Consider the following 27706-nt stretch of genomic DNA (forward strand, 5'->3'; position numbering starts at 1 on the left):
TGCGGGAGGGGAAAATCTCGCGCCCTTTTTCGGTAGGTGAGGAATGAATTAACAACGGAACTTAGTTTTTCCCTTCATCCGCGAGGTATAGGAATAACTCAGCGCAAAAGCCCATCAATCATGCGTATCAATCGGAAATTGATTTTCACAATTCTGATATTTCAACACACACGTGGAGAATGATAGCACCATGATTCTGATGAATTTATTTCATTGTGCTCTAATGGAGTTCTTCCCCGCCTCATCTGCATACCGCGCGCGATGGTTTCACGTGATTGGAAAATTATTGATTTCTTCCACGAAGAAACTTTATAAAACTTTGTAATTATACAATATTTCCTTGTGCTTGCAGCAGGGAAATAAGTGTCAGTGTTTCTGAATCGCAATGTCGAAGATTGGGGAGGAAGTGAGCTTGTGGCGGATTTCTCTGCAGGTGAAATGTGTCTGAAGGTGTAATTAAAATGCTGTAAAATTCCAAGAACACAATACATAAATTCTATGGATGGGGTTGGGGAGGAGATAAATACAAAGAAAAATGTACAGACAGGTTGAATTAAGCTTGAAAAGCTCAGTACTTCCACATAGGAATTTCACTCAACACACAATTATTATCTTAAGCCCACTCGGATGATGAAAAACGAGCAATGTTGGTGGTGTAAGAGAGGGAATTTAATTTCTTCACGAGCTTTTATGAATGAATTTTCCATTAAAATATTTCAACAATAGCAGATGCGGATTTTTTACTTGTTTGATTTTTTGGGAGAAAAATGTTTTTCCATTCATTTTGCTGTATCGTATGCAAATGAAAATTGAATTTTCTTCAAAATTATGAAATTAATAAAAAGCGCGAAATTTAATGTGCTTTAAGGAAATGAAAGCTCTCTGTTTTCGTACTACACAAAAAAGTTATTAGGCAGCTATATTAGTTTTTATACATTAAATTAAAATTTCCATAAATATAAAAGCATAGAAATGAATCAAATCTTTTTCCACTCTGTTTTATTCATTTTTTATCCCAGACAAAGTATCTTTTATTACGGCCTGAAGGGGTTGATTCTGTAAATAATACTCCTCGTGGTAAATATAATTCAATCTTTGCTTTCATCATTGATATGAAATTTTAATGAAAATTGATCCAAATTGCAAATTGAGTCTTTCAAATTTTGCTGTTGGGATCAAATTAATAAATGATGGATTTATATTTTCGATATTTTCCAATCTAAAGGATTAATTTATTTTCCGTTTCTCGCTTTATGATATTCATTGTCGATTTATAATTATTTTTGCTACAATGATTTTCTCTGATTGTCAAATAATCCAAATAGATTTTGATTTTCATTAAGATATAAAAAGTACCTGTGCATTGAATTATATCAATATTGTTAATTAAGCTGATTTTTCTGGATTTTGTATCTATTTTATAATTCTTTTTAACTACACTCTATTCACAAATTATTTTACATCACAAAATTTCCTACAATATGTGGCAATAAAGTTGTTTGAAATTAAAATTTTAACTGTGGTGTATTAGTTTACTAATTCTCCGTAGGGGTGTACTGATTAACCCTCCCTCTCCTCTGAGGGATACAGCATATCACACATTTGTCCTCGACACAAAAAAAAGCTTCATTAGAGCGAAAATTTTCATAATTAAAATTTGGTTCAACTGCCTGCCTTTCCTGTTAACAATTTAACTTTTTCATTTATTCCCAGGATTGGTCATAAAATGGTCTTTGTATATACATACATTGGCGAAATAGCTTGCAAATGATATATACGAGGTCATGTGTAGCCCTAACATTGTTGCTAATATTACATTTGCAGCATTCGTTCTTTCCAGCAGAATGAATGTTTATGTGCTGATAAAATACACAAAACAACTGAGTTATATGTTGCGGATGCAACATTATCGCCGGGCAATATTTTACATGAAAAAAGCACCATCAATGTCACTGCAGAATTAACTTTCAAAAGCTCCCACAATATTACTCTCCTCTTCAATGAGAATTGCATTTGATGCCTGTGAGTATTCCAGTTGGATGATTATGCAGCATTTTATGGGATTTTTGGGCATGTGGGTGTGGATAAATTAAAATAGGGGGAATTTTGCATTTTATGCTCTAAAATTGAGGGGATTCAAAAGTATTATCTCCTGTTGCAACGTTGTAATATAGAAAAGTTGTTGGGGAAAATTTGTTAGCTCTCAAAAACAAGCCTTCCAGGAAAAACTTTATTTCACTTATTCAGACAATCTGCCTCATGGCTAGAGGAAGTCAGGGAAAAGTTAGTCAATTTGTTAGATCTTGTTTTGAATTTTGAAACATGCATGGCATTTACATTTTGAAGCATACAGGTATGTCTCCTTGAGGGATGGTTTATGCGTTAGGTTAGGGATTTCAATTTCCCTCGATGACGGTACTTTATTCAATGGTAACAGAAAAGTCAGATAAGCTTTCTAAAGCTTTGTTCATTTAGAAAAGACTTCTAGTTTAAAAAAAAGTAGTGAAATAGAACTTATTGAAATTTTATACTTTCATTGACTTCAGGGAATTTTAACAAAAAAAATATCACTTTGAAGGACACATGAAAATGCATTTATCGCGGCATTTATTCTACTGATATATACAGAGGACATTTTCTAAGTCAAATCATTTTCTTTCCTATGTAAAATTAACGCATTTCCACTAAAATTAGAGAAAATATAAAATTTTATGTTTAGATTAACGTTTAACTTTAAATGGTCATTAGAGGGTTAATAAACGGTTATATTCCTTAGCAGTCTCTTAAGCTTTTTTTTCTATTTTAAAACCTATGAATTCCATGTTTATCTCCAAGGATTTTACAAAATAATTTATCCCCTAGTCTCCCCTACTGAAGAACATAAATTCAACAACAACTAATCTCAATTTCCACGTTGTGCTTTGGCCATTCTACCCACGGTACCAATTAAATTGAGAGAGAAAGAGAAATAAAAGCCGCAATGCTAAATCCACAAATAGTGTTTGTAATTCTAGTTAACTCATGTTATTGCTAAAATTTCCCACATCTGGATAAGAGTCCGCTCAATGTTGGTTTGCGACAAGCTGTGTGTGTTCAATTTTGTAACGAGCGCTATGCAGATAAAGTCCCCCTCGTGCCGCCAAAACATGGATATTCTGGGATTTATTGCATTGTAATTAACACACAATACCAGCTAAAATATCATGTGATAAGCATGAGAAATAGCATGGTATGTCGGAACACTCGGCGTCCCCACTGCCAAGTGGAGGCGCCCCAGTGAGTCAGGCACAACCATTCTACCCATTTCACCTTCATATCTCTCACTCGTGTGCGATAAACATTCACCAATTTAGATTGGAAGCACAAAATAGGCATACACTTGGGGGAAGGAAAGAGGAAGAAAGAAAAAAAAAACCATAAATGGGAAGCTTTTACCGCATGGAAAGAGAGAAACTTCCGTATGTTTGAAAATCATAAATTTCAATTTTACGTTTTAAATCCCATTGCGGCTTTGAGAGATACATTTCCGATGTATCAAATACCTTACCCTTCTTCGAAGGTAATGTAAACACAATTCTTATGTTTTGATGGGGAACATGGGGGCAAAATGAGGGTTCCATAAGGTTCCCTAAAGTATTATTCTACAATATTCACACAAAACTCATCCACATAAACTCTGACAGTAAATGTTTTTCACCAACTTTGGATACCAAAACTATCCTTTCTGTGCCTACCATGTTCATTCAATTGAAAACTTTTTGATGTCGTCCATTGCTTTTGGTCTCTTCCCGAACAAAAAAAAAGCTCCAGGAGATTCTCGGACACATAAAAAAAACAAGGAGTATCCAAACATTCCAACATCAATGTTATTCTATTGGGAGAATCCAAAGCAAATAGAGATTCGACCCTGTTTTCATTGTTAGCGCTGTATATTGAGTTTCATTTAAAAGTTAATCCACCAGTGGATTAGTACATACATACTTTGGTGAAAGTGCGTAGGATGGAGTTTACACACGGCGCGATTTCTGGGCGTGTGTCATCGCATTGAGTATAGAAATCGATAAATTCAACAAAACTCATACTCAACACAATAATTAATCAGATAGGTGAGAAATTTTGGTATGATATAAAGGTATAGGGATGGGTTGTAAATTTTATACAATTTATGCTGTGATTGCATATAATTGGACTCGTGGGAAATTCATACTATTTTGCAAACATCCCCATAACATGGACCACTGGACAGTGCGTTATGTCCTGTGAAAGTAAGCTTGTTTGGGAAACCGAGTTTATTGCCATGAACTGGTGCGTTAAAATTGGCAAAACTTAACTAGAAGTAATTGAAATGTGAATTTTGGTATCTATTTGGGAGCTGAATTAAGTTTGTGGTATTGAAATTCATCATTTTAATTCAGGGAAATAGTTTGACCAATGTTTTCAGGAGTTTTCCAGAAACAAATTTTAATGGAATAATTCTGTGGAATCGTTGAATTTTATTAAAATATACCATAAATTGTATTTTAACTTTCAAATTATGTAGTTTTAAATTTTCTCCATAAATTTTTAAACACTTAAAATATATTTCTTTAACTTACTTATTCGAATTTTCAAGACGAATAATCAGAATCTCGATGAATAATCCGAAGATTTTCAACCAGATAAACATCCCTTGGAAATTTTAAGATTTTTGGTTAAGAATTGACTTTTCTGAACTTCTTTTCTTTTGGAATCGGACTTTGCTAAAACTTCAAAAGTCCTGGGAATATCTGGGTTAATAGCAAACATTATTCATATTTTTGCAAAGCCACGTTTAATGGAAAGAAAATATGCACAATTATGCATGCATGTATGCTAATCCTTTCTCTCTACACAACAATACTAAAATCCATAACAGTGCGAGAGATTGAAATTCCTCATAAGTTCCCTGGTTGAGCTTTCAGGCTGAATCCTCTCATAATGTGGAGCAACTCTGGCGAGAAAGTAATTAATAGCAATGGTACGAATAGCTTGAGGAATCACAGCGAACAATCGTATATATACAGGGATACCGTTGATGGAATTATGGAATGTGAATAGTATATAATTCACCATTCCACCCCCTTTCTATTCTATGGCCATCCACACACACAGAGAGATCATCATGCGGCGACACATGTGGTGAGAGAATGCGGTTCGCAGTTCAAGGCAATTCAATGTGTGGAGTACCTCGAAGAGTACCCAGGGAGCTTTTGATGCCACCCCCCCACATTGTGTTTGAATACTCTATTTTGTGCTGATGGTGAACATTGCACACCGTCGTGGGATGGTTTCCGATGGAAATGAAACATCGACGGACGATTGGGGTGGTAGAGTAGTAGCCCCATTCTCAACACTCGTGCAGCAATTCATAGGAGGAATATACGCGATGGACTGTGGATGACTCGTGGAAAATTATAAAGTGCCTTTTGTAGCACAATGAAATTTGATGAATCAATCTCAAGAGTGACTCACAAGGCATCTTTCACATACAATTTGTCACGAATATGGGGCGGAGATGTAATTTGCCATTTTCCCTCCTTGTGGAATTTTTCTCGGAAGTTCTCAGGAGAGATGAGTGTCAATTTCAATGATTGAGTTGTGTGTATATGCTCTGGAATATTCTCCTTTTTGCGCCATTTTTTCCTCCCGCCTCGGTGGGTTCATCGACCCACACGGACACACCGCATTATTATCCTCAAGTGATGTAGAAAATCAAATTTATCCTCCCACCTTGAGACAAATACCCAAGGATGTATGGCAATGTATATTGCTCGCAATCTCCCATCATGGCAGAGAGTAAATGAATTACCTCCCACCCCCAACAATGGGCATCCTTGGGACCCTAGAGTACTGTCTCAAAGAGATTGTGTTGCGATTTCCCCGTGTATACAATACAGGGGACTATCCAATGTTTATGCAGCTGCAAAATGAAATGGGACCATTCCTTTTTAAGGTCTCCCTCCCCCCTAGAGCACATAAACTTTGCAACTGGGTTTATCTTTCGCAACAGTGCGCGAAGAAAGGTCAAATTCTGTTGCTTTTTTTCTATCGTGGCGCGGAAATGGGGTGACTTTGGGAAAGGGCAAGAAAACTCTCCCGGCACTTTGATAAAAAGTCAAACAACACAGCATTGTCACGTACCAGCAATTTAGGAATCTCCAATGATAGCACAAAGATTCCATCCCTCCACTCTCTGAATTTATGTTGCACGACGCCAGTACGATACAACCCACCCGCATCTTGTGCCATTTGCAGTTGCATTCCAATTCCCCCACACCCCCAACCGGAGCTCAAGTCCTTGTTCACATCTTCTCATATACAAGCACTATGCCACGTACTCTCATAGCACAAACACTTGACACACAATTGACTGAATTTATCTGCCATTTGGTGTGGAAAGTGAATTGTAGTGATTTGATACGGAGAGCTTTCGGAGCTTTTTTTATATATATCCTTATACACCCCCAAAAAACTCCCAGGCTTCTGATGAATATTTCATTACAAGTTCTGTGCAAGCATATTCGTCTCCCGGGATATTTTTCCTTTTCATATATATCCCCAGGGTGATTGTACGTGTATTTATCCATTTTTTATCAATTCCCAATGCCACGAAGAATTACCCACTTGTCATACACTTAGACGGCTCATAGAGCTAAAGCGGGAGACAACGTGGGGGAAGGAGGGTTATTTCCGAGGATTTCTACAATGACAATGATTCAAGGCTACATAGGAAGGGGGGTATTGAGATACAAAAGAATCATCTTGTAAAAATGCTTTTTGTCTCCCGAGTGTAGTACATACATACATACATAATGTATGTATATATTAAAAGATTTAACTTTTATGCCGAATACCATGAAAAAATTGAGAAAAACAGACAAATTATAAATAAATTAAATTAGCTTGTTTTTTTTAGCATTAAAATTACAATGATTTGGAGTCCTTTCTTAAGAATTAAAAAAGTAATGCCATACAGTACTGCAAAAGAATTTTTGAAAGCTCTTTTAAAAATCCAATAATTCCAAAACTTTCCTAGCAACCAAAACACAATAAATGGTGAGGGCAATGCCCAAATTGTAAATGTTATTCATATCTTCCGTGTTACCTACAATTTTGGCAATCTGGGGCGTTTTATTGAATGTGTCGTGACACACCGCTATATGTGGAGCATTTAACCACATTTCGATTTACAGATAACCAAATAAATTACAAAAAAAGCCTCGAAAGCTCCTTATAGCTCCCACTCTGATTCACTAAAATTCCATTGAAATTTCCCATGCTAAAAATATGCAAATGCTCCCGAAATAATTTTCAATATATGCGCTATGTTTACATAAATCGACCAATTTAGAATGTTGCATAATGTATAGTAAAATGCTTTAACAAAATGCATAATGTATTCATTGGAATATTTTCAACGAAGCAGCTGCACGAGGAATTTCCCAGAAGAGTGGGAGATTTACTTACAAATATCACCATTAATTTTGCACTTTACCATTTAATCATTCGCACCAAGTTTGGGAATTTCAAGTGGAAAACTTTCCAGCTGAGATTCTCATCGTTGAAAGTTGGTTTGGAGGGAAAAATGATAAACAAAAAACTTTGACTGCAAGCACTGAGAGCGTATGAAGAAGTTTCCAAAATCTATTCCACATAACATTGAATATGCATTAAAATTCTCATACAGAATCCAATACAATGCGGGGATTCTTGGCATCTGCACAGGATTATTGCTCGTCCTTTTTCGTGTTATTTTCAAATTCAATTGAAAGTTTTGCAGAGGTTTTCTTTGTGGTTGATTTTTGGGATATATGTGCAAAATGCCATTTCCCGCTTTGGAAAATATTTCTAAATAAATGGAACACATATTTTTAGAAGAATGGTGTGAATGTGAGAGCATATCGGAATGATGTATTTTCTGGAACAAATAATGTTTGCATTCCTGCACCGGAAATGAAATTATTTTTACAAACAAACAATTTAGAGTAAAATAAACAGGGAGAATGAATATTTACACCAACGTCGAATAGTCGAATGTTATTTTGCTAAAATAACAAAAAAAAAGTCATTGCGCATTCTGTAGATTTTTTTCTTCATTTGGCTAAAAAACATCGCTACAATAAATATTGATTTGGTTGCGTTATTTAAAAAAAAATACTGCTTATTTGAAAATATATTTTTTACAATTGCATGCTATTTATGAATTTAAAGAGTCAATAAAACTATTTATTAAAGCTAAATTCATTAATGTTATGTATGTAGGTAGTAGACAGGTAGTAGAGAAGTTTAGAAGATAACATCTGTAGAGAATAGTTAAAGAAACTGCCAAGCTACAACACTATGTGGGTGATAGAGCTTACACTTGACTATCATGAAGATAAAGAGAAATTGTAATTTAATGTGAAAATTCCAACCTTTTCTCTCCTTTGTCGCGCTATGTACCTACCTTCTCTCTGGATATGGTGCTGTGATAGTGGGAGTCTCTGCGAAAAGCCCTCCAGCCGGGCTAATGTCACTCATACGTCCATCTACATTGCAAATTCCAGGTATGTTCAGGACGTAGTCTTATTTGACGTTAGGAAAATTGTCCGCATATTTCTCAAATTCACACGAAAACTTGCGACGTGGCATTGCCGAGGTGAGAATATGCCTCAAAATCCACTTCACATGACAAATTCATGCCAACCCCCGCTCTTGCACCAAATCGCCCTCTAATACAAGTCAAGCAATGTTCCTAAAGCCATCACGGAATTGTAATGCCACCACACAAATTAATTTCACTTTGGTTGTCAGAGATATTTTCAAGTTAAATCCCATTTCTCGTGATCTTGGAAGATCAATCCCACCACCCTCAGGGCCATTAATTGTGAACACAATTTCCTCTTGACTTTTCTCTCACCATATTTTGCCTCACGTACCATCACATGGAACTCCAACCACTTTAGAGATGAGATAAAAACTCATCTAGTCTATGTACTTGTAATTTGCTGCCACCACGTAGCAAGGGAGGTTCAATACTCAGGTGTTGTGTACCCAAAGTTCAAAGCAAGCAATTAATCAATAAAGAATTTGTAAAGGAAACAATTAAACTAACCATACAAACTTCTTCTTTGCTTAATTAGGAAAATTAAATTTTCATTTTTTATGAAAAATGTATTAAAGTTGGAACACTTTTAATTAAAAAAAACCTTTAGAAGGAAAAACAGAAATTATTTTCTTAACACTTCTTGTCTCTCTTCTGAATTACGATAAGGAAGAACAAAATTCTTCCATTAGTTTCCTATAGTGTTGCCTAGTAGTAGTTCTAGTACACCACAACGAAAAAATTTCCTCACCTTGTTGAGCACACCACAATCGCGGGGCTCAGCACTTTCCATCGTCATTACCCGATGCCTTCCTTGTTGTGGCGTGTTGAAAGGAAAAGGTACGAAATTAGATCGTAATGGAATCTCAAAGTGTCGTGTATAGCTTTTATATCGATGTGAAAGGGGATTAGGAGGAAAGCCAGGAGAACGAAGCAAAACCATGCGTTCCTCCAAAGCTATAGACAGAAAAAAAAATACATCGGATGGGCAAAAAAAGCTCCATGAGGAGAGAATAGAAAAAAAAGCTCTTTGACATGGAAATTTTAATAAGGTAAGGCTCTCAATTGAGAGAATTGCGGTGGGGAAAGGTTAAAAGGGGGTTTATTGACATTTTTTTTGCCCACTGAGCTTCATCCCTGATCTCTCTATGTAGTCTTCATTAAAAGCGGAGGGAGGATTTTCTCATCCTCTCAAATATTCCCATATCGGAATATTAAGAGATACCTATATACTTTGTCTGTGGCATTTCGTTTTGTTCACCTGAAGAGATAATCTTGTAATTAGATTACATCTCATATCTCGCGGAGACGCCGCTGAGACGCCCTCACGATCTCCCTATCAATTGGCTTATGAGTTGCTGAACTGCCAGACGTTGAAATTTTACTCACACAGAAATTCAACCTTATTCACCATTCAACCCTCGCAAATGATGGAGTTAAACAATCCCTTATAACCATTTTGCTATTATATATAATTTTGCGATTTCACGATATCCCCCGCCAGACGCCGCAATTTGTGGTGGAGTTTCTACCAAAAATTTCATTTCCTCTCGAACCCCGCAAAGACTTTTTGTAATATATAAAATCGTGTGCACAATAAGAATTTCCTTTTGCCCTTCTGTGCCAGACATATTCGAGTACGTTTTCTCATTTTCCCCTCCATCATGAACATCCTTTTTTTTCACCACACAATTCCTCAAGCACACAAAGTGCACAAAAAAAGGAGGGAAAAAATGGTCGTCTCGGGGGCGTCTTTAAAGTTTACTCAAGGAAAATCATTGAGGTAGTGTTGGGATTTAATGCAATGTAAAAGTTCAGCGTCGCATAAAAGCTCAATACCGTGTGCTTTTACCACGAACGGATATGCCATACAGAATAGCTCTGGGGGAGGTTCTTAAAAAAAATTCAACTGCATGCTTTTTAATGCACCACATCATGGTCATTAACTTTCACTTGAGTGCTTCATATTTCTTGGGGCAATTTTCCAATCACGTCGTATAATGAAAAATGCTTGAGCCATTGAAAAAGCGTCATTGTGGGGGTAATTCTCTCGCAATAAATAATCCTCTTTACAACATAAACATCCCCCGTGAGACTTTTTCATGTTCATTTTACGATTTGGGATTTTTTACTGGGCAATTATCGTATTTTCTGCACATGGTGACGAGGGATTTTGATGTCACACCACTTGAGATAAAATATTATATTCAATGCATAAATCCATGATGCATCGTATGTACATTTAATATATAGAAAAAACCTTTCGTTGTCCCCATTAATATTAGTTGGTATACCACAATCGTGGCATACCAAGTATTGTAATCGTCGGAAAAACCGACCCCCTCAGATCGGGCTCAAACTTGGTATGAGCACGTTTTAGACATCTCACATTACGAAAATGGTGGTGGAAAATTTTTGATCCGGCCGGCCTGCCGTCCTGCCGTCCTGCCGGTGCGCCAAACTTTGCCTTATATCTCAAAAACGGTAACAGATAAAGACTTCCGGTTTGAAGTTTTATATAGAAATGTGGGTGTAAATTTTCATTTTTTCGCATTTTCAAAATCCAAGATGGCCACCGTCCGCCATTTTGAACTACCGTCAACCACTTCCCTTATAGCTAGAGGTCTGAAATTTTAGTAGGTTATAGAGCTTAGTGAGACATTTTCATCGATAATTCATACTTGAAAATTGGTCAAGCGGTTTAGCAAATATGGCCGCCTAAAATAAAAAGTGTTTTTTCGATATAACTCGGGAACAGCTTAACCGATTTTGACCATCTTGGTATCAAATGAAAGGTATTGAGAAGCCCTACAACTGTTTAGAACATTTAAAGTTTCAAAAACATCCGCAAGAGGCGCTAAAAACAAAAACAAAAATTGCTTAACTTTAAGGGGCAATATCTTCGAATCCCGATCATAGATTTCCTTGAATTTTTGATATGTTGTAGCCTGACTCAATATCTTTCACCAGTCCGAAAATGAAGAAAATCTATGTCGCCATTTAGAAGATATAGCCATTTGAAAAATTCTTGAATTTGAAAAGTTCTAAGAGCCATATCTCTTGAACGGTCTGTCCGATTTTGCTCAATTTGGTATCAAATTAAAGGTTTTGCAATTATCTACAACTTATTAGAACATCAGAAACCTCTAGAACCATTCCTTGAGAACAAAAAGTGCAAAAAACTGTTTTGGTCGAACAAAAATCCGCCATTTTGTGTTCTGGACGTGACCTTGAAATGTATCGAAATATATGTCATATTATAGCTTATTTCAATAGCTTTCCATAACTGGTCACGAAATTTCTGTAGGTCTTATAGAACTTGAGATATGACCTTTTTTATGCATCAAATTGCCAAATTTCACAAAAAATCTGCTTAGCCTACTAATACTACTCAAAAATTAAATTACAACGCACAGACTGACCCATCCGCGTTGTGGTATACCAACTTTAATAACTGGACGCGTTATGATTGACTTTTACAATATATTCATGTGGGAATGGTGCGGAAAAACGATTGGGGAAAAATATATGAAGACGGTTGCCCCAAGGGAGAGCACACGATTCTGTGACATGAGTTAGGACTGTGTGATAAAATCAGTCATGGAAAGAAGGTGGAAGATATATTTTTTTGGGGGCGAATGTGAGTGTTTTATTCAGTAAATCGTATCAATATCTCTCCTATATAGATAATTCAAATCTCCGCGATATTGCTTCCCTCGGCAATTTGTCATAATTTTCCTTTTGCCGTTGTAGCGAAATTTTTATTTTATTTGTCGGGCGAAAAAAAGAGATCGTTCGAGAAAATTGTGAGCTTTTAGGGAAAATTCTGAGATTTTAGTCTATAACGGAGAATGATGTCGTATAATGGAGATGAATGTTTGCTGGTGTCGCTGACGTTGCATATACCTGAAGAACCTTTGGGTTATTCACATTAAAATGTAAAAGACGTAAGCTGATATCGAGACAGAGACAAAGGGCCCGTAAATTATTAATTTCTTCTTTTTTTCATTTTTCTTGATGATTTGTTGGTTTTTTTCTATATCTTGTGTAAATCTTATATGTACATAAAAATTTTATGCAACTGACAAATTTTAAAAATTCTTTTTTTTATTTATAAGGTTTTGTTCTTTACGTAAGGAAAGATGAATTAGGCAAATAAGTTTACATTCGTTGTTTATTGGCAATTTTTGTATTTCACGCGTTTTTGTCCATCTGTATTTGACCTTTAGTCGACAATGGGTCTTATTCAGCGACCAAGAAACCTTTGAAATCTTTTAATTTTGTACTGAAATTTCAAAATTTTAAGCGAAATTCAAGGATTTTTTGGTCGCTGAATATGCCCCGTGTTAGCCAAAAAGATTGAAATTTGAAGTTATACGTTTTACCTGAATTTAAAACTATCCCTTTTTTGGCCAGGATTGTCAAGAAATTCTCATAGAAGCTTTATTATTATTTATAAGAAATTTTAAGAACTAAAAATTGATTAATTTATATATTTACATTACTTTTACTCATTGCAAAATCATTTACTTTTTCACATGAGCTCCCTTATGTAAAATTTTAAATAGGTACTAGAAATTTAAAGCTTTCACAAAATATCACAAAAAACCGATTTTTTCTTTAAAATAAATCACGAAAAGCCATTCCTGCAACAATCCTCTAAAAGTCCCTTCACATAAAATAAATGTTTCCGTTCGACATCATAAACTGTTGCTTCTTTATCTAATTTTATTTTCTCAATTTTGTCCCCAAATGTAAGAATTCGTTTTAGTCAACCTCATCAATTACTTACCAGTGTGTGCAACCCTTCGTCCTACTACTATAAATAAATAAAAAGTGTAGGATATGGTGAAGAAGCAGAAAAAAAACTCAATTCGCTTGTCACAGTCAAAATGTTCAAATACCTCACAATAGTCACGCAATTTGCCATGTCTTTAATATTGAATTTGCCTCACTGTGACTTTTGCACGCACTTTTTCTCAAATACAAAGTGTGAGGGGGGTTAAGTGGAACATTTTTCAACCACCCACCAACTGTTGGGGGTGGTTGTCACTCCCCAGCTCAAGATATAGGGAGCTTTGTCACACGAGATACCTCGGGGGTGTTTGTATGAAAAATTAATGTCAAAAGAAGTCTTGGGAGAAAATTAAGTTGCGGTAGATGGAAAAACTTGCCCTACTTTTTGTCCAAAAATATATGTGCACAGGTGAGAAATGGGATTCATTCGCGATGAAATAGGGAATGAATAATTAAATTGCGGCAAAATTCTTCCTGATGAGATTTTGTCATTGGAATTAATTAGTGGAGTCAAAGGAGCCAAAACTATTTCAGCACAGGAGATGAGATCTTTTGGAAGCGGGCAAACTCATTATTTCACCACTCACGCAGTGCTTGAGAACTTTCGCATCTCTTTAGGTGCGATTCTGGCAAAGTGTGAAGTGATTTTCGAGCTTGGGTGCGAAACATTCATGGGGTGTTCCATCGCTTTGTGTTATGCCTCAAAAGGCGATAAAGTCACATGAGATTACAGCGAGTGTGTGTACTCATGAGCCACACGAGATACTCTCGTGCACTTCATTTAATGATTCCTCACGTCAGGATATTGCCTCACACGTCACATTAATCACCATCCTCACCTCACGAGAGCAGTAAAACATATAAGCCCGCCTTTGCTGGATTTGGGATATTTATAGCCACGCACGACTTTACCAGCACGTAGCGTCTGAGAATGTGGAGTGGAGTGTGTGTGACCATTGATTTGTGTAGAAGGATTTGAATGAACAATAAAAGAATTTAATTAGGAAGCTTTCATTCAGGTTTTTTCGTCAATAAACATACATAGATATTTGTTTTGGAGCTTTTTTCGGTTTAATATTTGGTTTACGTTTATTTTTGTATCCGGATTTGGTGTAAATTGGATCGATTTTGGGGTTCAGAGGCTTGTAACCATTTAGTGGACTAAATAAGTTAGAAAATTACCAAATAACAAACGTCTTAGTTTTTAAAAAGTTTTTATATCTCATTTACCGAAATTTTAATATTCTTTTATACGGGACGAATCAGATCGAAGATATCAAATTGAAACTTTTTTGGAAATTCGTTTTTTTTTTGTGCAATTTTCTCTCCAAACTCTTCTCAATTGAACACCTAATTTGAAAAAGAAACTTTTAAGCATTATCCGTTAATGCAAAATAAAACTCTTTTACTAAACAACATTATCCCGTGTGGTAAGAAAAGTTGTAAAAGTCAAAAAAGTCAGAAGAGTCTTTTTGATGTTCCGGAACATAATCCTTTAATTTCTTATAGTGAGCACGCCCTAGGTTATTGCGCACTCAATTACCATAATAAGAAAGATAAATTCTAAAGGGGCTGCGGTTGGTGGTGAAAGAAAAAGTCCCATTTTGTGTTTTGTTCCCGGGTCTGATGGAAAGTTTTCGCTACACCTCCTCATCTTGAGAAATGGATAGCAACTGAGATAATTATTTGCGACTCTCCTGTCAGAGACTTTTTTACCCCAAAGCGGATGATTGTGTACACAAAAGTTAGCTATATACGTCGGGAGAATCGTGGGGAAGATGGTGTCTTTGTCCAAAAGCACGCAAAACACTGTTGAAGAGGATAGGAAAAAGCTCCAAAAGTCGTTATAATGTTTTCAATCTAATTTGATGGGGGAGAAGTCAAGGGGGGTTGGAGACGAAGTTGAATGTGGGCTAAGGCTTAATTGTCAATAATAATGAGGGGAAATGGAGTTACATTTCAGTTTGTATGTAACGAGATCCCTTTTCTTGCGTAGCTGGGGTGCCGTTGTGCTAAGATGGAGCAACAGTTGGTCTATTTTCTCTTTTGATTTTTCCTCCAACATACGAGGGATAAGAGCTGTATTCAGTACAGAGGCCCTTGGCAATGTCCCCATGCTTTTCTAACCCTCCATTCTACTATATGTAAACGCTTTCCCCCAGAACGCCCCCAACCTAAAGTTCGCAGCACGTGATTGATGGAGTGGCGGGAAAATGGGAGAAAGCACCTTGGCTTCCGTCTTAATCAAATAAAGCGCATTGTAAAAGAAAAAAACAGTGTGGATGTGTGAAAGCGGAACGGTGTGTGTTCCACCGCTTTATGATTTTCTCTTAAAACATCCAGCGCTGGAGGTGAAAAAAAAGAACCTTTAGAAGACAATTGTAAAGTATTCTGTATGACAAGTTGACGGTTTTTTTTTGTACGAACGCTCATCTCTCCCCCAAACATTTTACATTTCCTTATTTTCATATGCTTCCCGCAGTTCCCGCACCTTCTTCTATGTCCGCATAAAAAGACAGACAAGGAGGAATTTTGTAGAAATGTCTTTTCCTTGAGGAAATTTGCCTGAAGTTGCTTAGAATGTCTGCGACTTTATATTAAGAATTCTAGGAATTTCTTTTTGTTTTCTTGAAGTAATTATTTTTCTTTTAAATATGCAAGGTCATGCAGAAGTTTGCATAAAAAATGAAAAGAAAATTCTATGCATTTGTTATGCTTTTGTGCATTTCCTTGAATTAAATATGTAATAAAATGTAGTTTCTTTGGATTTCTTAAGAAAAAAAACAGTTCCACATTTTTTTTATAAATGAACTTGGGGTTCGTTTTTTTTAATTTAAAAGCTTTCATTATGCATTTTGTCCTTGAAGACTTTAATCAAACGAAAAACACAATTTTCCTTCAATTTTTCATTTAGAAATTTTTGTCACCTGAGTGATTTTCGAAGAAATTGTTTTATAAATTAAATGTATTAAAGTATCCCTTTCCTTATCTTTAAGTATCAATTAATAAGCAATAAAATAAATGAAATATTAATCCTTTTCCGTAATCCTTTAGCACTTTGGAATTTGTTGTCGAAAATTTTCGCTATGGAAAACTTTTCAAAAGACTTTGGTCTGAAAATTAGAAAACTCCATTTCAAAAGGTTTCACAGAGGATTCAAAAATAGGAAGAGAATTTTCCATTGAAGAGTAAAGCAAGTAAACTTTCTCGTTAAATCCTCCCGCAATTTTCCAAACACATAAAGGATCCTTTTCAATTGGGGGGATATACAAATGAAATTTAAAACCACATTTGCTAATTAAAATATTATTTCCTAGATGGTAAACTTTTTACTGAAATATCCTTTAACATCTACACGAAAATTACAATGTACTGGTGCTTTGTACATTTTTCCAGGTAAATACTCATCTGAAAACTGAGATTATGTAAAACTCTTGCAGATTTCCGAGAATTTATGTAAAGCTTTAATCACACTTGTGGAACTTCTTCTGCAAAATTTCGAGTAGAACCCTAAGCCATGGATAGTTTTGACGGCGGCTATATAGAGTTTTATTTATCGTAAAATTCTTGAATATTTTTTTTGATTATTTAAATAAAAATATAAAACGTTTTAAGAATATAATTTCAAAGTTAAAAGTACGTGCGGAATTTTGCAAACTATCTAACGTTTAATACTAGGAAATTCTAGCCAAACTCTGAAAATTCATGGAGAAAATATTAAAAATTATAAATTTTAAGATAAAATTACAAACATTAATCGAAACGTTAGAAATTGTTAAAATAAAAATATCAAAAATTGAAGCTAATATTACTTAGCAGTAGCCTCGAGGCGATTTAATTTATTTACACTTGTGTCTTTGAAAACATACTCACAATAAACCCTGAGAGTGAGTACATGAGATGAAAATCTTTTGAAAACAAACTTTATGAATGAAGGAATAAGAGTCATCAAAGGTATTTATTAGGTATAATACATACACTGAAATGTTTAAATAAAGTGTCAATGTTAAAAATAAAATGTTTTCTATTTTACAAAATCTAAGAATTTCCAAGAAATTTCATTAGAAACTCAAAACTACGCAATCCCTCAGGAAATACAATTTATTTATAGAATCAATTTTCCGGGAAATTGTACATTGTTTTAATCTCAAGATAGGAGACATTATTTGCAACAAGAGACAAATCACTGTATTAAATCTCTTTCACCATGAATTTATCTCTCCATGGCAGGGACAACTCACTAACAAATTGCTCAATGACCTGTACAGTTGAGAGATGATGAATTTCCAAAGACCGAGATATGAAGCATGATTTCTAAAGTTCTATTAAACATCACGTATACAAAAGGGGTTCTAAGAAGTTATTGTATTTTGCAAAGTTCTGCAAAATTAACTTAAGAAAATTTAAGGATGAACGGGGAAAAAGTAAGATTTGAACCTGCGACAGACACTTAATCAATTAGACTGGCAGACAGTTGACCCACAAAGTCGTGCAAAAAAAACACACTAAAAGCTTTTGAGACATTGAGGAAAGTTTTGGTTTATGCTTCATGGTTTCTAAATGGTTAAATCACGATGGGGGATAGTAAATAAATCATTTCACACCGCCCAAAATGATGCCTTGCCTTGAATATGTGCGAAAGTGTTGAACGAGGATTGAATTAATGATATGAAGCACATAAATATAGTCTGACATGAGCAATAGCCATATAATCCATAAAAGCTAATGACAGAGTGGTTGACTCTCCAATTTGATGGAATGAATGCGCCAGTAAAATGATAATGTTCTCAAATTATCCCCATCGCCCCATGGGCCAAAAGAATGGGGCACAACATTGAGCTGTGAAAATCCCCCTCTGATGCCATTGTTCCTGAAACTCATCGATGGATATCCGCACATAATTGATGGTACATTTAATGAAATGGCCAATACCACTAGCGTTCGTGATTAATTTTCGTGGGTGCCACTCCAAGAGGAAATAATGCCGCATACGGTCTAAATGGGAAAAGAAGAAGGAAAGACGAGAAAAAGAAAAATTCAGACGGAGCAATTTCCCTCTGTTTGAATACCAAAAGTGGAAATCAATTAGGATTGCAGTAAAAATAAAGTTTTCAATACGTCGGAATCATTCGATGGAAAGCTCCTACATAATGGGGAAATGAGAAGTATCTATTGTTACACGATGAAAGTATGTACAAAAAACATATTGTTGGGAATATGAAAAAGTTTTTTTTTCATCTCCTGCGTGCACCTTCCACCCACCGCAAAATAGTTGAAATGGAAAAGACTCTTTTCACTAAAGGCACTTTTCACAAACTCCCAACAATGAGATGAAATTTTCATAAATTTTCCGCTGTGCTGTGCTGCGCCATAATGATACTATAGGTTGTGGGGGGTGTTCTTTCCATTTGATTGTTCCGTGCGGGTGGATGATATTCCGGTGTTTTGTCGTAGGGACTTCCCTGCCGGAAAATCAAAAGTGGAAGACCGTAAAACACCCAGGTAAGGAGTCACATGTGTGGACAAGAAAATTTCCTCCAACCAGATGTGTTCTCACCCCAACCTCACTTCTACATTATACAATTTGCGTTTCAAGACACGAACATGTTGGGATTTCTTACAATGGATATTCCTTGTAACGGAGTTTATTTAATTTTTTTAGGGTCAGAATTGGATGCTCATTTCCCTTCTATGCCATGCTATTCTTTCCACTTTTCCTCTGGCAGGCCAAAAGGAGAATTTATGTGAAGGGGTAATTCAATGTGAAATTTTCTGTACGTCCCAATTGGGAGGATTTAGGGTTATTTGAAACTTTATCTAAGGGTTGGTGGATACATAAAATTACTTTTAACATAAACAACAATATTTTTTATACAATCTTTGATTTTTTTTCATCAAAAAGTCATTTTTCTAATAAGCTAAACTCATAATTAATCTATTAAATCGTTTAAGCTAATTTTCCGGACTTTCTTTTGATTTTCTAAGAAGATTAATTTAAAGTAGTCTAACCAAGAAACAGGCTTTTCATTAAAAAAAAATGATTTTGTAAGATTTCTAATCAAAACGTCATATTTGATTCTAACTTTTGCCATTTTCTCAGAATACTTTTCTTTTTTTTTGTAAACCCAAAATTAATTAGGAAAAGTCTTCCCTATCTTTATGCTCTCTGTATTAATGAGACAAACTTTTTGATCTCTTATGTCTTCCTTCATCTGTTTTTTTTTCTCTTTTTTGCCTATCCACATGTAAGAGAACTTTGACCTAACTTTGTATTAATAAATAAAAATTATTACTTTTAAGCTTCTTTAAGTTACCAAAATATTTCAACCCACAATATGAGCAAGGGTAATTAAAAGATTTCTTTACTCTACAATTCCAATCCAAGCTTAAGTTCAAGTTTAAAGAGCTCTTAAACTTCGTATTAAAAGCACTGCAGTGAATTATAGAAAGCTTTAATTACTTTAAACTTATTCTTGTTAGGAATAGCATGAAATATTCCTCTTTAGCCACATAGCAGCAAGTTTTGTGCAACTACAAACTTCTTCTCTTGTATCATTTAATTAAGAAATCTGCCAGCAACAGTGTGGCTCTCACGCAGCAAAATTCAATTGAAATTTGTCAAGTTTTCCATATGCAAAAGTTCATCTGCACCCGTAAGTTTTCCATTAGATCCATTTTCATGTGAAAATCTACCGACAATCCATCAACTTTTGATACTTTTTTTCTCGGAAATAAAATCCATGCATGTGCAGAGAATACAATATTGTGGATGACAATAAAGCTGCATAGAGTGCGATTGTGTGTCATATTAAATGTCATAGCATGTTCCCGGGTGTGCCCAAAATATATCCAATATGACATAAAAAAAATACTATGTTCTCACCGAAAGAAAGTTTATTATCAATCGAATATGGTGGATCCATATGGTCGCTACTACACCATCATTCATTTCTCTCTCAGCATTGTTCTAACTCAAATGGTTATCTGATAGGACAGCACAATGTGCTTCTATAGGCATCCTCGTTGCCACATTTTATCACGCATTAATGTGCTTGGAATTCTAACGAAAATCCCCCGGAGCTGGGCTTATTTGGCTTTAAATTTATTAAGAAAACCATTGGGTGGGGGATATGAGAAACAATGTTGTGAAAAGAAAATTTTCCCTTTCCCTCGTAAAAATATTCCTCATCGCAACTTCATAACCATATAACCACTTCACTGTCATATGACTTTCCCAAGGAAAAAAGGACATCTCCGGAATAATATGGCCCCGTCAACTGCATCGACAGCAAATCGTAAATGTGGGGGGTATGAAAAGGATTTTTTTTTCTGTTTCTTCTATATAAAGAAATTTCCTCCCCCATTACGGAATTCCTCCATAAGGACACAATCTTACCCCCAATGTCGTTTATATTCCCTAAGCTAACCACGTTGGAGCTTTCAGATGAGGGTGAATGAGATTTAATGCGAAAACATTGGAATTTACGCTCCAGTAAGTACAATCTATATCCCATCCAACCATTACTCATATCGATTTCCGCGGAATGGGGATGTCCAGGAGCTTTTCTTTTTCTCCCCACATTTCTTTCCAACACCCCTCCAAAGCTGTGGAGTTGGAATCATTGTGTGTGTGTGTGTTTGTGTACAGTGCGTTGGTAGCAAAAAGACATGTCTCCCATTGGGGGGAAATCCGACAGGAAAATGACTCCCCCACTCAGGGGTATAGCACATTATTTTAATCACTCACAAGGAGGCTCTCACAGCACCGGAGAAAGCTCCCAAGTACTACACACACCCTTGATAAATTGAAATGGCAAGCACATCTGGCTCAATAAAATATCACTTTATCTCATGGATAGATCGCTCTTTATGTTACCGTCCGGGGAGGTTTTTAATGAAAAGGTCATACCATTTTATGATGCCCCTCATCATATAATCCCATTTGTTTGAAAGCTGCTGCGGTGCAAATGATGCTCCACATCCCGCACAAAACCCTCTGGTGTGGTATGATTTTTAACCCCCAAAAACCACTGGGGATGATTTTAATTGAAACACCACGTGTTTTCGCGATAATTGAGCGGGATTGTGTGCCTAAGGGGAGGGAAATGGCACGGAAATTGGTAATTGTGTCTCATAGTAAATCTGCGTGTTTATTGATTAATATTGTGAAAGACTTTTAGGTCACAACAAAATTGCAATAAAAAAGGGTGGTTCAGAGGGGGTGCTATTTTTTTATTTGGGAAAATGTGGAAAACAAGATAACGGGATAATAAAACAGGAGAGACGAATATGTATTTTAATTGAATGTTGTTTCAATATATCTGATGTTTTTTATATAGATGACCTTTGACATAGATGGAAAAGAGTCCTTCAAAATTACAAATTTTTTAATTTTGTAGATAATGTTCTAAAGATAAAGTCGCATTTTTTTCACGAAAATCTTTATTCAATCCATGAATGAAGTTTTTTCACAATTTTTCCTTTATTTTTTCTTAAAAGTCCTTACTTTCATATTTTGAATTAAGTCTTCTAGATCTTTACAAACAGAGAGAAAATATAATTTTAAATTTAAAAGAATTTTTATCTCTATTTATTTACCTACTAAAAAGCTCATAATTTCCTGCTATTTTTGCATTTTAGTAGACCCCAAATGCATGCTGTTCATGCAAAAGACTTTGTATCTAATGGAAAAATTTACAGCAGCACCAAGGCTACAAATCTTAATTGAATATCTTCCACACGGGTTGGTACATAAAATTCAATTTAAGTTAACCGCTAAAAAATTGGCCAAATGTTCTCCAAGCTGCGGTGGGAGCATCTGTAGCACCATTCTCTTCACGAACTTCTTTTGCCATAAATATGAAATTTTCTCCGGGAAGATGCTTTCGAGAGCTTTAGAGAAACGATACTTCAGCTTTTAATATCAATTTATATTCATCGACCACGACCAATCACGGTCGAAGGTCAATACAGCCACCCTTGTGGAGTATTTCCTCACCATCATTTCACCTTTCGTGGTGCGACAGAGTACAGAATAATCACCCATCATCCCACGGCATCCTCTGGCAATGGTGCCGAAATGATGGTAAAATCGATGGGGAAGGTTTTTGGGGGAAGTCAAGAGGGGTCCATTCATCTTCACCACCCGTGAGTGAACATTAATAAAATGTTATTGGATTGAATTTACTCTCATTGAAAAATCCATCATTTTTCCGACCTCACGTTTTCCCATTGTACTTTATCATTCCACCCAGGTGATGTAGTGTGTTACCCCACACCCCCCATACACACACAAACACCGTGCATTAAAGTGTACTCTAAGTAGGAGAAAGTTTCAGGTTGTGAAAGTGTGTTGGCGGAAACTACAACATTAGAAGGAAATTATATTAATTTTCTTTCACACTCAATATGGTATAATATTCGTGAAATATATTGTATGTGAAGAGACTTTCTAGAGCTTCCTACACTTTGTTGTGCTCGTTTTGCATCTAAATTTAATAATAAATTTTCTATAAGGAGCTTACATAGTGACAAGGGGGGGGGGAGTGGGCAACAAAAAAAAATGTGCCAAGAAAATATATTGAAAAATCTTGGAGCGACGCGCAGAGCTTTAGACAAATATTCATTCCTTATTGAATATGAATTTCAGTGTCAAACTGTCAGCACCAGAAAAGAGGGGTTAGAGCGGTCAGACTCCATGCATTTTCCACCCAACCACATTGTCGTCCTCTATCCAATTGCGATTGAAAAAAAAAAAACTAAAGAATGATATGTAGGTGAAATGTTGGGCATTGAATTTCCTTCCTCATTGCTGATGCTATTTCTTTTGGCAGAGTTAACTCTTTTGTACTCTTTAGATTGAAGATTAATCTCTTAGAAAATACAGGAAATTATTTAATCAATACCATTTATTAAAGGAGTTTATGCTTTTTTGTATGGAAAACCCCTGAAGAAGCTTCGCAGTAGAAGCGAAAACTTGAGATAAAAAACTGTTTTTATTTTTCTTTTTCTTTATGATCATCATTCTTAGACAGTTTTTCACCAAAATCAAGAGAAAATATTTTCTAATTTCTTTTTAAAAAAAAAAACAATCTTTAGAAAAAAAATCTTCTTTCTCAACTCTGATTCTAAAATTTATTCTTATCTCCGGCTAGACAGTGGAGACAAAAGGCAAGGAGAGAATGATAAATGAGGTTGAGGATGAATTTTCAATTTCAACCTCTCATCGCAGTGATTCAAAAACCTAAATATCCCGTAAGTTATCGTGATTTAAGGGATGGTGTGCTCTGGTATGGAAAGACGTGGGGGTGGCAATGATATTGAAGGATTTTAATAAAAATTCTCACAACATCTGGAATCCAGAGAGTGGGTGGGTGGATTATGAAATGCGGTTTGAAAGGGACTTTGTTTTTCTTAGGAACAAGTGGGTGAACTTCCTCAAAGTTATTTTGTCCAAATGGCTTGTGGTTGTATTGGATTGTGAGTGCTTTCGCTTCTCGGGGAGCATCGCACCCTTTGGGACAATCCATCAGCTTTCACCCATGAAGAGGAAATTACTCAATCGAATGAAAGTTTTGTCCCATTTCAACTTGGATGGTTCTGGTTGCCATCGTCAATGCCAAAATTCGCTATCAAATTTCATCTTGGGGTGTGTAGAAAATTTTCTTCCGAAAGAGGAAATGGCGGGAAAAGACACACTCTAGCGGAAATTTCTTACCACACCCGCGCTACTTCCCACTCTGAGATCGATCGCAATTTGTATTGAAAGCTCATGTCATAAAATATTTAATGGCTTTTCATGCGTATCATTCACTCCTACTCTTACATCGAATTTCCTCAATGGATAGCAGCAAATTTGAAAATATATAGAACTTCTCTCTTACTTTAAGCCTGTTATTCCACCAATTGAAATTCACATTTCATTGGAAGCTCCCTTGCACTATGATACACTGAAGTACCATCTCTGCTCTAAAGAGCCATCATCATATTTTTCCAAATATAATTTCTCTCATAAAAATTCAGCTCTGTCTCTATGGGAAAAGTAGTTCAAGTGGTGCCCTTTTTTCCATCTTCTGTGTCTCACAGTAAAATTGAATTTCCCATTAATTTATTATTGCTATTCTTTAGCAGCAAATTGATTCAATTACTTTACATTCCATACCATCAGACGAGGCCTCAGAGTCTGCCACAAATTGTGCCATCATATACCCGCCGTGTCAGACGCTGTGAGTGCTTTTGTGTTGTTTTGGCGTATTTTTCTCGAAAAGAGAAAAATTCAGAGACTGATGCTTTTGTGGATGACAAGTACATCCGAGGATTGGGGGTGGCACAGAGGTCCTCCCCTATGATCTCTCGTGGGCGGAAAAACAGAGAATGATCTAATATGTAACCCAATTCCGAGGGATTGTTTTTCTCTTTCATAAACTCATACCAAATATCCTTCATGGTTTTGGGGGGTGGAAATGAAACAAATCATGTGCTGCTATACTGAGAAAGATGTATGAGTTGCATTATAAATAGAGCAGATTGACTGACGCTAAAGATAATGTAAGAAGCGTACTGATAGGAAAATGCAAGGGGAGAATACGTGGAAAATTTTAATTAACGAAGTTTTGGTTGAATTTAGTTGGGAAAATTCTTCAGAAAATTTGCTTTTGACCGTTAAAATTGAATAATGAAAATATTTGTGCTTTTATGCGAGCTTTTGTGCTTTTCGTTTATTTAATTAATGCTTTATGCATTAACTAGTAGACTTATAATCACAGTTTCCGTTGATTCTCTGGAGAAAATTCAATTTTAGAGACTTGTAATGTTCAATTTAAGAGAAGAAATTTTATGTGCTATATATTTACACATTACATTCAAAATTCATTATATAATTTTTGTATATAATTACTCAACACCTTTTAAATCAGAGTTCATTGACTCGCTCAAGGAAAACACCTAAATACTCCCTCATCTGTTTAATTTAATGTAAAAATGCTCAAGTGTATCCAAATGTACTCCATTTCAAACACATCCACCATAGAATCCATCTCGCTGCTTGTTGTTGCGCCACAAAATTTATTCATTCATTGATCTTGGGGTAGCCTAAACAAATATCCTTTCCTGTCCTGCACGCCAACGCTGTCTGGCCATCCATTTTGGTGGAGGGTGTAATTTTTCATTCCAAAAGCTGCGTGTACAAACACACAAGAATAAATTTTCCATTGGATACTTAAGTGGCTGGTCGATGACTTTGAAAATTCAGTTCTTTTTTTTTCATGGGCAAAATGAAAATGAGAAAGTGCGTGTAATTCCCCTTTTCCCCGACCCTATTTACCCTTGGCATCGTATACATAACATCCGGAGCTTAAGAATGGTCTAACGTGACAAAAATGACCAATTAGGTGCTGTGAAGAGATGGACACCAAGTTCGAGCAGAGGCAGTATCAGGGACAAATCCCATCATCCTTCCCTGAAACTTTCAAGGACTTCTTCTCCATGCTGAATGAAGATGAGGACCATGTGGAGCTTATATCGAACATCCTGGAAGATAAAGTAATATGACCCCCGGTCCCATGAAAAAAAAACTCATTGAACCTAATTTACGCGGGCTTTCTGTAGGTCATTCCACGGTCCAAATGTCGCTTCCGATGTGGAAGTTCACGGTGCTGCCACAATCTACCCACTGGTCCTGCGGCTCAGGGTAGTGGGGACATTTTTCAACGTACCCGTACTCTTTCCATGTCCAATTCGAGTGCCATGCGAATGAGTACGGGCATGAATTCCTCCAATTTCGGTCGATCCAGCTCATTTCGTGTTGCTCGACCAACTGCCCCTGCCACAGACTACTGCAAACACATGAAGTACTGCTGCCTCCATCAGAATCAAACACACAGGAACTTTCATCCCACGCGACCTGTGCAACCCCGATTGGATTTCGGCACCCTCACGAGTACCTCCAGTGATGAGGAGAAATTCACCGGAACTGGCAAAAAGCTCCCCAAGCTCTACGGAAATGTGATCCAGGCAGCTAATCAAGATACCAAAAGGAATGCACCGCCGCTCTACGGTGAGTCTCAAACAAAAAAAAAAGCCCATCATCCACATTCCAGGAACCCTCAACCACACGACAAAACCCTTGAGAGACCATAACATTCAAAGAGGATTGGCAAAACATGACCTTTTGGAATTCGTATTGGTCCCCTCTTAATAAACTTATCGATCCATTATACCCAATTCAAGAGAAGTTGCAGCCAAAATGGACACAAAATTCATTAGCAATTCTGACACTTGTCCAACATGCCTTGACCACTTTGCTGTTTGTAATTAGTGCAATGCAACTCTCACATTGCCAAGGCTTTAATTGGTTAAACGTATTTCAGTATGGTTAGCAAATAATTGGAATTTCGGGATAGCTGACAGGATAAATAACACCATGCAAATTAAAACACAACTTTACGAGGTTCTCGGAAAATATTGGATCGCTAAAAACCCTGTAATTTAAATGGGTATCAAGGGTATCAAAATATTTGTAAAACTGCAAGTGAGGTTATGTGACATTAAACTTTTTGTTGTTTCTTGCGTAGTTTTAGTTTCAATTGCACTGAGAATAGTTTAAATTAGTTTGCTCTCGCTTTAGGATGCCATTTAAATGTAAATTTTGTTGATTTTGTTATTCTAACACGAGTAATGACGCTAAATGAACACGAGGTGAGGTATTATTATGTTGTCATTTAAGTATGTTTAGTTTTAACAACGCTGAAGCGGTTGAAGCATATTTTAGGAGGATTCTCTAATCTCTTATATTTATGTAAACTAAATAAGCTTTTAAGAATTAATTTAATGAAAACATCCTCCAAGTGTTGTGCTTTAGAAAATTTTAGGTAAAGCTTTCACAAGTACCTCCAACTTATGGAAGTTCAAAAACAGCCCTGCAGTTGCAGAAGCAACCAACAACCCATCATTGAGGCTTAAATTGCTCTCTTTGTATGTAAATCCTCGTTTGCACATCCACACCAACTCCCGCCATTTCCGTGGATAAACACAAAATAATTTGCAATGAAGCACAGGGAGTTAAAAAAAATTTAAAGGGTGCTTAAATACTGTCTGTTCAGTGCAAAATTAATTAGGGAAATGAATCCTTCATGGCATAATTTGTACGAGATCCTTTGATCCGCATAACATGTGTTGGAAGCGCCTTTCTCCATCATCCTTTCTCCAAAAGTATTATTTGCTTGTACAACAGCCATGAATATTTCACATTGTATCCTTTTAGATCCCCATCCATTGACATCATATCCCCGAAAGCTTCCTTATTTTTGG

General features: G+C 36.0%; 2 protein-coding genes across 3 annotated transcripts in view; both read left to right on the plus strand.

Moving 5' to 3' along the window:
* Positions 1–27706, plus strand: part of LOC129790857 (uncharacterized) — a 679906-nt gene that overhangs the window by 156614 nt on the left and 495586 nt on the right. The gene's annotated exons all lie outside the window — the stretch shown is intronic.
* The window catches only part of LOC129790837 (uncharacterized), a 59239-nt gene that overhangs the window by 5777 nt on the left and 25756 nt on the right, over positions 1–27706 (plus strand). Inside the window, exons 1-3 of one of the 2 annotated variants that reach the window (XM_055828616.1) lie at positions 8519–8564; positions 25789–25939; positions 26006–26453. In XM_055828616.1, the coding sequence (XP_055684591.1) occupies positions 25802–25939; positions 26006–26453 (586 nt within the window). In that variant the 5' untranslated portion in view covers positions 8519–8564; positions 25789–25801. Of the gene's footprint in view, positions 1–8518; positions 8565–25788; positions 25940–26005; positions 26454–27706 lie in introns of those variants that run through there. The other variant, XM_055828615.1, reaches the window with a different exon arrangement.

This window comes from Lutzomyia longipalpis, chromosome 2 (assembly GCF_024334085.1).
Source record: "Lutzomyia longipalpis isolate SR_M1_2022 chromosome 2, ASM2433408v1".
Lineage (NCBI taxonomy): Eukaryota > Metazoa > Arthropoda > Insecta > Diptera > Psychodidae > Lutzomyia > Lutzomyia longipalpis.